Source organism: Rhipicephalus microplus, chromosome 9, assembly GCF_043290135.1.
Source record: "Rhipicephalus microplus isolate Deutch F79 chromosome 9, USDA_Rmic, whole genome shotgun sequence".
Classification (NCBI taxonomy): domain Eukaryota; kingdom Metazoa; phylum Arthropoda; class Arachnida; order Ixodida; family Ixodidae; genus Rhipicephalus; species Rhipicephalus microplus.
The window spans coordinates 51,650,295-51,661,364 of record NC_134708.1 but is presented as its reverse complement, the minus strand read 5'-3'; the positions used below and the strand labels follow the sequence as shown (position 1 = coordinate 51,661,364).

General features: G+C 43.5%; 1 protein-coding gene across 2 annotated transcripts in view; it reads right to left on the bottom strand.

Moving 5' to 3' along the window:
* Positions 1–425: 425 nt before the first annotated feature.
* LOC119165639 (venom serine carboxypeptidase-like) overlaps positions 426–11,070 on the bottom strand; it is a 35,066-nt gene continuing 24,421 nt past the window's right edge. For both annotated transcript variants that reach the window (XM_075873645.1, XM_037417747.2), the window contains exons 4-6: positions 10,712–10,886; positions 5,278–5,608; positions 426–1,281 (exon numbers count right to left, since the gene is read on the bottom strand). In XM_075873645.1, coding sequence (XP_075729760.1) covers positions 446–1,281; positions 5,278–5,608; positions 10,712–10,886 — 1,342 coding nt within the window. In that variant the 3' untranslated portion in view covers positions 426–445. The remainder of the gene's footprint in view (positions 1,282–5,277; positions 5,609–10,711; positions 10,887–11,070) is intronic.

The following is an 11,070-nucleotide window of genomic DNA, read 5'->3' as shown; positions in this document are numbered from 1 at the left end:
GTGTGTTTTGTTCCTGTAGTCTTGGCTGTGCTGCAATAGAAAGTGTTCGTCTGGTATGTCTATTGCCCATTATACTTTGTCAGCCTTTGCATCACTTTTTTAGGTTACGAATACGTGCCACTTTAGTATACTTACTAATCGCCGTATGCGGTGCAGAAGCTTTCTCAATACAATATTTAAAAAAAAAAACAAGTATGCAGAAAAACATGAGAAATCGTATGCCTAGGTGAAAATATGGTTTAAAAGCCAAGAATTTATTTCTGTTGTTCGTATGAGAAAAAATGTGTTCATTATTTTTTATTATTTGCTAGCGAAATTTAGGACTTTTGAGCTCGTGAAACTAACGCACAGAAAGCCTGAGTAAGTGTAGGCACTGCTTAGGGGCCCATGGCTTGAATAATCAATAATTTAATACAACGTTCACATACACATAAGAATTCAATGTTTATTGTACTCTAGCATTCTCAATCATCACTCCCACTTTCGCAGTATTTGATGAATTAGCCGCAAATTCTGTTATCAAATAGTACACTTCGTCAGGTTTTTCTGCAGAACTGTAGTGACTCATTCCCAGAAGAACAGCCTCTGTTAAATGCGCTACTTTCTTTATATAACCATCATGGCCATAATACCTGTCTGGTTTCCTCCAGAGCTGATGGCTGGTGTTACGATACGTATCTGCATGCGTCCAATTCAGTTTGGCGAAGTACGCTTTCTGATTCACCGCGGGAAAAAGAGTGTCAAGTTGGCCTATGTAAGAAAGCAGGCTTGATTCATTTAGTACTTTTTCTACCATGGCATTGATCTCTACTAACCAGTCAGGTGCAAGGTTTGACAGAAGGAGCGGGTTGTTAAATTGAAAAGGTACACCTCCAACATGGAGCGCTTGTCTCATATATGTTGAATTAAGAACCACAACACATGCATACATGATACCTGGCCTTTCTGTAAAAAGAGGACTCGCGTGATCATTGAATAATGTAAGCTCTTGAAATAGAGTTGGTGATTCAGAGCTGGTGAATATTGTAGCACCCAGCATTAGTACTGCTCCGAGAGCTGTAGATTGATTTGCTGCAAGTAGTTTCATCGTTTCGAATTCCTGTTTGAAGCGTCCGCGTCCTGTTTCGTCGACCATAGACATTTCGTAGAGGAATCTGCTTGATTCTGCGATCTCCAACACTGGGCCAAGAAATCCACTGCCGCTTATGACACCTTTCAGGCTTAGCGACACATCTTCTGGGTGGGACAGCATCCGGTTTGCGACAGCAACGGAGTACCTAGCTGAAATGAAAGTGCACAATACACTTGAATTCTAAAGTGTCTACAATTTTTTTCTTTTTCGTGAGACGCTAATACTCCGGCACTGACACTGGTATGTAAATTGATGTAATATTCACGCACGAAACGAAATATTGTTATATAAGAGTGATGATTCAGGTACCTTACAAGATACGTTTTTTATGTCACAATTGCAAAGGAACAAAAAAAACCAGCACAGCGTTCACAACCCCTCTGAACTAAGAAATAAGGTCACACCCGAAACACCGATTTTAAAGCAAAATAGCGAAAGCCTTACGAATACTTTTTTAGTCCTATTGTTTATTTTCTTGCTTTGGAGTATTCTATGGCACGCTGCTTGTAATGCAATGAACAGAAAAAAAAGGCTAAACATGCTGCGGAGACACTGCAGCAAACAGAAGCATGTCTAGCAAGGCTTCGTCGCCAGAAGGCAGCTCACGCTAAGTATAGGTGGGGTGAGGTAAAATGCTAAAAAAAAATTTAAAATAGGATATATCACCTTTTATTTCCCTTTTTACTATTAGATGTCAATGCAGAAACTTCCCTTTGGGTAGAAAGTGTGTGGTGCATAACTATGACCATGTTGCCATAGTTCGAAGGGGGCATTTTCAAAAGCAATAGAAAATGCGCCGCATGTCTTATTTTGCCCCAACCTGCTGGGCAAAATGAGACACTGAAAAATTTCATGCGCTCATATTTTGCACTAGAAACATATTAAACTCATCCGTGGGTCCCCCCGCAAACTGAAAGAACTCTTTGCACTCCACGCAATGAGTCCTGGCAGAACCCGGTGATATGTTGCTCTGAAAATAGCAGATCAAGCATCCCCAGTTTTTTCTTGTTCTAATGGTTACTTTTGTTGAATGCGTGCAGCTTGCACTTCATTGGATTATGCAGTGATTGGAGGCTAGATATGTTTGGGCGCATCTTCTTCGCCTTTTCGCGCCGTTTTGATGCCCAACTGCAGGGGCATTTTGTGGCTTTCAACTTCGTCAGCCTGGCGTTATGATGCAATGAATTTTGTATTTGCTTTCAGTTGTTATTTTTAAAACTTCACTATGAAAAAAAGCTCATTAAAACTTGATTCTAAGTCGTGTTTGTCAATGGCATGGCTTTCAAATTCTTTCAATGTTTTTCATGCGCCTCTTGAGAACATCCTTGGGATCGTGGAACAGCCACAATGTAGAGCGAATGCAGGGAGTGCTGTCCTCAATAGCATTCAGAGCTTTTTCATGTCGTTTTCCACCCATAAAGCTTTACATATTATTCTTATGTACAAATTCACTGTCCTAAACAAAATATATAATATGTAATTAGCAGGAGTAAATGGTTCACGTCATTAGACACTCTTTGGCACTTCGATTCCTTTTTCGAAGTTTTTGCCCCTCCCACATGCGCGAATTCAAAGAAAATCCCGCATTGGCACAGTGCACCAAGCGAACCAAACTTTGGTGTTGTATAGCTAGTAGTATTCTGTGACGACATAAATACGTAAGTTGTTGTACTGACATAGGAGTAGCTTCATGCACGGACCACAACATTTGACCAAGCAAAATTTCGCCCCTTTTTTACGTGTCATGAACACACCGGTACCAGCCACGTAGTTTTCCCCACGTGAACGCTGTGTGCAATGAAGGATTTTATGTCTACCCATAAAAAATGTAGACGTCTACCAGCACCTATTGCTGAACTAGAGAAACAAAGAAAGGTACTCTTTGTATTAGCTATACAGTTCGGCTTAGTCTAAAGTTGCGTTTCGCCCCATGTTTCATTTTAACCCACATTATCTTGTATCGTGGCATTGCTGAGCTAAACTATTGCTAATTTTTTTTTTGGTAGTTGCTCGAGAACCCACCCCAGAGCAATTGTTCTCCAAAATCTCTTGAAGCTTCGGACCACACATAGGCGAACGTTGCTTAATTCACCGCGGCAATCGTAAACGGGGAAAAGAGCGCGATGACGTAGGTAACTACGGTGCCGTCGGCTTACCTAGAGTAATGCACAAGCTCGTCAGAAACGGCGCTTTCGTCAGCACTACCTAGGCGTATACCACGATAAAATCCTTAGTTCTATGAGCCCCTATAAGGGACGCTGCATGTGCAGATGGCTACGCCCTTCAAACGTCCTATTTTAATCCGTGAGTGCAGCAAGTGTCTGTATTTTTTGTGGACGCTGATATCTCAGCAGGATGCAGGTGGTTTGAAATAGCCTAGCCTCCGAGATGGCGCGCGCGCGGCGTGTTTCTCTCCGGCTATCCCAATGGCACGGAGAGAGCGCGTTACGAAAGATGGGCGTGGCCGGCTCTTTACTCCGCACCGCGGCGCTGCTTCGTTTGGTCAAATAGGTAGTGATATGGACGATACCGGAGGTACCGGTGCGTGACGGCAAACTGCAAAGAGTGGTTGTCAACGCAAACCAATAGATATGGCGGATGAGTCGAGAAAAATGCTTTGAGGTGGTGGAAATAAACAGAGAGGTGAATAGGTGGGGTGGTTTTCAACGAGACAGAATTCACTTCGATGGGTGGCTAGGTCATGAGGTGGGCTGGCGACTTTCAGGACGCGCAGTAGATTTTTTTAAGAGGCACGCGAACCCTTCAGGGTCCAGGATAGCTAGTAACGAGGAAAACAAGCCGGGAGACTCTTTGACAGGTGGTATGGACAGATACGATTCCAAAGTGGCACCAGTATCTGAGATAGTTATTACAAGATTACAATGCCTCGGGTCAGCGCTAACAGAAACACACTACGTCAAACGCACATCTAGCAAACAACTATTTAAAAAAAGAAAAAAGCTCATCAAAGGTAACACGACAGGAGTGAAATTTATTTTCTAACAAAGCAACGGAAGGAGGGCTGATTCACATTTCTCTAGCGTTTCAATTCAGTGCGCTTCCACAATTTCTCCCGCTGTTTTACTCCGGTGTTTAGAAAGAGTTGTTAACGACTGAGAGTGTGTTTAGAAAAAAGTTGTTAACGATTTAGAGTGCGAGGTGTTTAGAAAAAAATTTGTAACGATTTCGAGTACTTCGTGCTCAACTATGGGAGAGCACTGAGCCATCCCGCTTAAATTCAATTCAATCGATCCGCTGTGCACAGTACTCGACTATGGGACAGCCAAAAGCTTTCCCACGAGTTTCTTCCATCTTGGCAATGGATGACCAAATGAGTGCTCAGGGGACCTTTTGGGCTGTGCAAGTGTTCCCTTAGCCTCGTGTTGTGGCATCTGCCAGATGCATAACCCCACGTCATAGGAATACTGTGTTATACCCCACTTTCGCACGATCTACGAACTGCTCTTTACGTAGGTGCTTAATGATACAATCTTTTTTTCTCTGTCTTCGCTTCCAAGCATATTTTTTACCTTGATGCACCCCCCCCCCCTTCCTGTTTTTTTTTGCTGCAAGCACCACTTGTACTCCATACTTTCTCGGGATGCGTTAAGGTATGTGTGAAATGCAGTTAACATACGGAATCACTTCTTCCTCAAAACTTGAATTATTTTGTACGGAGTAGAAGTGGCTTCAACACTAATGTGGAGTTAAGTTCATACATTATAAATTTCCTGTACCGATTTTCTGTCGTGGCAGATGCGCTCAACTTTCGCCAGCTTGTTGTGTGCGTGCACGGGTAACGGCCAATTCATAATTCAGGCTCTAAATTTCGGTGTCATGGCTTGTTAAAAGGAAGCTCCGCCGATCGCTATTACGACTCAGCTTTTTAATACGGCCCGCCTCATCATGAAGGTCTTGGCTGCAGGAATAAATTATATAAATATATTTATGCTGAGAATTTCGTTCACCTATTTCGGCTAATTTACTGCCCATCGTAAGTGTTTTACTATTGTTATCTTGCTCTATGCCCATCAATTTTCAGCTCAACTATGATGAAAGATTAACTCCGGAGGAAATTTTTGGTGCTGTGATACCCAGAGAAAACAAGTTGTAAAAAATATATATGTAAGAAGCCATTGACATACCTCCGTAGGATTCTCCGCCAAGGTAGAAGGGCCTGTTTCTGTAGTAGCCAAACAGCTGCAAGAACTGCTTGAGAAACTCCATGACAGAGAATACAATATCGTTCAAAGACTTGGCGTATGAATCATTATGGGTTGTGAAACTGAATCCAGCCCCCACGGGCAGGTCAACGTAAAGGACACTCATGTTCTTTTGCAGGGTATTGTTTCTTGGTGAAAGGTTTCCACTTTCATTGATTGCCACTGGACCATTTTCCAGAAACAGACCAAACAGTGCAGACAAACCAGGCCCTCCCTGAGTCCAAAGCAGCAGTGGCTCAGAAGAATCATTTTTCTGAAAGAGTTGTTGAGTTCATGCAAACAATTTAGTGTGTTTTATTTTTAGCGAAATAGGTTACTATTTATTCGCTCCATTACAAACAGTTGCCTCATTGCTCATATGCTGAAACCTTTACGATAGAAACTCATTTATTTTCTATCAAATTGACCGCAACATAAAATTTTAGGTGGATAAAAAATTTCTGCCCCTATATATCTAGCGCAAAGCTTAAAGCAATAATTTAATGATGATGTGCTCATGGATTTTGTCTGTCGAGTAAGTAAAGACTAAGATCACCACATAGCAGAGTACTACAGTTATAACTGTCGTAGTATATATATATATATATATATATATATATATATATATATATATATATATATATATATATATATATATATATAACGTTTCGGCCGTGCGACGGCCGAAACGTTAGTAAAGGCAATTTTCTTTTCAAATGTGCTATCTGCCAGTTCAATCATTATATATATCGTTATAGTGGAGAAATTCATAGTAAAAATAACTTGTTTCGTGAAAACGCAGCATTTCTTTTACTTTACGACAATACGTCGGTGTCATGATGTCATATCAATGTCAAGGCTTTCGGGACTTCTTTCAGTTTTTAGATATACAACTATGAAGCTTGCATACACTGTATCATGTAAATAACGCGTAAATAGTTCGAAGCGAACTTCTCTATCTTCTGGAGTTACATGGTGGCCATTGACTTCTGACCACAAATTGGGCACATCTTCGACTGAAATTGCTTCTGGGATTTTGTTGGGGGTCTTCTTACGCCCCTTGCTTTTGACTCTGGTGACTGTACTTTCATGGCTGGTCGCTGAGGCTTTGAGGACGATGCCCTCGTTTCATTGTGTGGCATTGGTTCAAGAGCTTGCTAGTCCTTTTAGCGTCCATCCTAAGTCCGTCTGGATGCGTTTGAGCTCATTGTCCTAATTCTGTGTATTTCCTGTTGCAAGTGATCAATAATAATCACTGCCGATTGACCGCGTTTGGGCTTCCGGCTTCATCAATATCGGAGAAGCAATAGCCTTGCTGTACAAGCTTGTCGATGATACCTTTATGCGCCCGTGGAAGAGACTAGTCACATATGTTTGTCGTGACGAGAGCTTCGATCAGTTGTGGCGTTCCACTACGCGGTGAACTTAGAGCGACGAGTGTTCACTGGGAAGTTCTCTCACCATGTTGCGCTTCCAAATATTCTACCGGAAGGCTCTGGTGATAAAGTACTATAATATGCAATTTCTCAGCCAATCGCTTCGTCTCAAACCTGCGCTGACTGCCTCAGTCGAATAAAACTTACTAAACATTTGTTGGTTGGGCAGCTAGATGGCTGCCCAATTAACAGCAGTTTGGAGGTTTACGCGCCGTTTGGAGTTCTCAGTTTCAATATCTTTCAATTGTACCGGTTTTTGTAGCATCTAGGAATCGGTACACGATTTCATCAATCGCGGGTCACACATTGTATCTGCGTGGCGTCTCTTGAAACTTCGTACATTTGACCTTTCTCTTGCAATGTTTTGCCATATAATGCTGCAATGTACAGCGGAAGCATCGAGCCGCAGTTAGTCTTTTTTTCCTTTTCGTTAAGAGGAATCGGACACTCGCACTGCTCTATGATATGGGTGTTTTTCTCACAAACACATACAGAATAAAGCAGGCATTGTTTCGCGGTGCTGGTTTCACGGATGAGGTAAAACAATCCGCGGTTGATTGGTGTCACGCTGGTGCGAAAATCTTTAACTTGACTTGTCGACGCGTCCTCTTTTACAGAAACGTGCAGGGTTGTTTGCTCTCGAGCCTCTATTTTCATTTGAACAAAACGCAGTAAAAACCTAATGCTCGTCCTCTGGTACTGGCTGTGCTGTCCTTGTTGGTCTTGTTGGTTTGATCTCGGCCTCGTTGCTCTGTACGTTGGCGTGCGATGGTCTTCTTGAAGTCGAGGCCGATATCGTGAGGAAGCGACTTCATCAGGATGAAGTGGAACATCGTAAAGTATTTGTCCTCCGATACTATGAGCCCCGTATTCACAAACCAACCTTATCTTATACTTCGAGTTTTCTTTATCGGCTTTACGTGTTTATTGCGCTTGATATATACAAAGTTGGCTAGTATTCACGAACCGATCTTTACGTTATCCTTTACACTGTTACTATTTTTGAGCCCTTATTCCGCGTGTAGAAAGTACAGGAAGTTGACGAAAATTGGAGGTAAATCCAAGGTCGGTTTGCGAATGTGAACCCGAGAGTCTTGAGGGCACGCGTCTGAGATTGAACCATGTCGTAAAGGCATCATATCGTTGGGGGACTTTACGGGTGGTGTTTTAATGAGTTTCTGCATGTGAGCTTGTATGATCACGTCGGTTTTGGCAAAGCGCTGTTTTAAAATAGGTGAACCGGTTTTTAGATAGGTGAACCGGACAAGTCGGTGAAGGCACCATTGTTGTGGATCAGTTGACTAAATTAAAGTGCTCCTCTAAGTTGCGGTTCTTCAGTAGGGCAACTTTTCGCGCACTGTTTAGTTGGTCTCTGTTTACCGCGCATAGCGTATGGAGGCCGTTCGTGCTAGGAGTCTTTGAATTGAGATGTGATTTGAACAACTGGCCGGACCTTACGTCAGCCTTCTATAAACGTGTTTTAAAAGTGCTAGAGAGTGTTACGCCTTTACTTTACCTGAATTTTCACCCTGTTTCATCCACTCAACTACGTCTCAAAACACACCTCAGCACATGTTTCAGCAAATACTTCCTGCCATGATCAAATATGTCTTGAAACGCACGGAGGATGCTGGCCTCAACATGCTATTTTAGATGAACCCATAGTCCGTGGCACAAATCATTACTTGGTGCCCGACAAACGAGGAGCTATATACGCCGGCAGCGCTCGTTGTCTGGTCAGCCTTCATCGCGCTACGAACACCATACTGATTTGGCCGTCATCGCCGTGCAGTCCGCATTGCTTGCAGAAAGGAGAGCGTTACTTCGGGAGGGAGTTTCACGCCAGCTATTTATGGTGCCCATAGCTCATTCGTTGCACATATAGCGGCCCTCTTCTAATTTTCCACCTCAGCTCCGGCAGATGACCTAGCAAGAAATAGCCCACATCCTGTTAGACCACCAACTAAACCTTCTCTATGAAGTTGTGGTGTTTAAAGTGCAGCCCGCCATACAGCCTCATCACCAGACATTCCATGGAGTGCGTCCTCCAACGCGGACGGGGCCAGCTAATAAAGTGGACTGGTGGAATTTTCAGGACAACCGGTGTATATGTTTGGCTGTGACTACGCTAGTCACGCCGCACGACGTTGCAATTGGGTGAAGCCACCCAGCATTGCGTCATGCGTTACAAGCCGTTCAAACTGTCTCCACTACGACCCACCTTCCGCTATGTGACGCTAAGTATCAACAAGAGCGTAACATTTGCAGTGTTTTAATTTTTGTTACGCTCTCATTCTTCTTACTTACTTCCATTTGAAGCGCATGCAAGTTTATATTGGAAGGTCTTACAATTACCCTCGACTGCACAACTTTTTTGAAAGTGTCTAAGCTCAGCACATGACTCATTTTTACCGGTTGAGTGCATCCAGCAACTTTTTCTTAAATAGCAATGCGGGTAGGGACTGGCAGTTGACTCCTATAGCGCCTTGATTATCATGTCACTTGAGTGCGCACAAAATTAGTTCTTTGATAAGTTTCTATCGACTGTTGATTCGGTTATTTGCCACTCGGGTGCACGTGGGTTTATAAATATATGAAACTTTTTTTTAAAATAAAGTTAGTTGTGAGTCCAGTGAGTGTCGTGTTATCCGTGTCTTCTTTGTACCCGTCCAAATTGGTCTACCGCAGCAGTCCACCCGGTCTCCAACTGATCCACCTGATGGCAGCCCATGGCTGTCGCATGCGACTAAAGATTCACGCTGCTGGCCGTGGCGAAACCAGAGTGGCCAGGCGGTGGAGTCTAACTGCAGGCCAGCAAGCCACATACCTTTCATGGCAGTGGCATCGATGTCTCCCTGCAATGTGTTCCATCTCACGTGTCAATCCAGGTGAATGACGGGAGGTGCGCTGGCACAAAAAGTGCATCACGCCACCATAGTAATTTTCTATGTTGTGGTCGCCTCGGATCATTTGAGGCTCATCATGAGACATCTGCTGCTAAGTTGCCACCCGCATGAGCTTGTGACCATCATAGAACAATCGACCTGGCCACCCGGCTTTCTCTCTAGTAGAAAGTGCTCCCACCTCCTTCATCTACGCATCATATACTCTTGGCCTGCAGTCCAGCGTCATTGACTTGGTCCGGTGCAGACTAAACATACGAGCACTTCTTGTGTCTGTCCCCATTTCCGAACTGTACGAGTCGCCTTGATAGCCGCATGCCGTTTCCAGGGTACACCTGTGGCTACATAAAGGAAGCTTGTGTTTTCTGTCCACACTCGCACCCACGTCCTAAAGGTGGTTCTTGGCGTCATTAGGAGTACTGAACAGGATAGGCGGCAGCAGAAGCTGGCCGCCGCTTAAGCGTAAACATGCATTCATTGTCGTATTTCAAAGGGACTATACTAAGCCTGGACTAAATCTAATCAAGTCATGTGAGTGAATTTGTAATATTTTTGTGCTACTCGAAAACTATACCCAACTATAACAAACAAGATGCATTTTTCTAGTTAAATCCATGCTGAAACACTTTATGATTTTTGTTTCCGTAGTTCTGGGCTGATGCAAGAACTTTAAATTAGCTGTGCTGTATACGAAGAGCCACGGTACGTGGGTACGTCACTATGAGCAAAAGTTCCATTATTTACGCGGCATGCATGTCACGGTATTCATGTCATGACCTGTCAGCCATCTTCACCATGTACTCACATACTCCTATACAAATTCTGTTGAACACCAAGTCAAGGAGGGGACCACGAGAGCACTCAGATGTAGGTGGACAGACAGACAGACAGACAGACAGACGGACAGACACAGACGGGCGGACGGACGGACGGACGGGCAGACGGACGGACAGACGGACAGACGGACGGACAGACGGACGGACGGACATAGATCGATGTATCTCTTTGAATACTAGCTTTGAAAACAAGTATACTTACTGCGCCCTCTACCAACACGAAAAAGAGGTTTATTGTCTCGTTGACAGTGATGTAACCAGAATGCGCATTGATGCCCATATTTCTAAATAATTCCACTTGGCTTTTTTCTCTCGCTTCATCGTATGAGCAATTCATAATTAGAGGCGTTAACAACAAAGGTTTCTGTTCTGGAAGACTACAATACGAAAATTGTTAGTGATCTCAAACGTAAGGAGTTTTTCATATGTGCGCATATTCTGATACTACGAAGCGGAAAAAAGTTAGGAATAAATATGTCACGCAATATGCCTCATCCAATGTTTCATGTATGGTCTCTGTCATCTGTGAGTATGTGAGCTCCTCGCTGCGCCACGCATCGA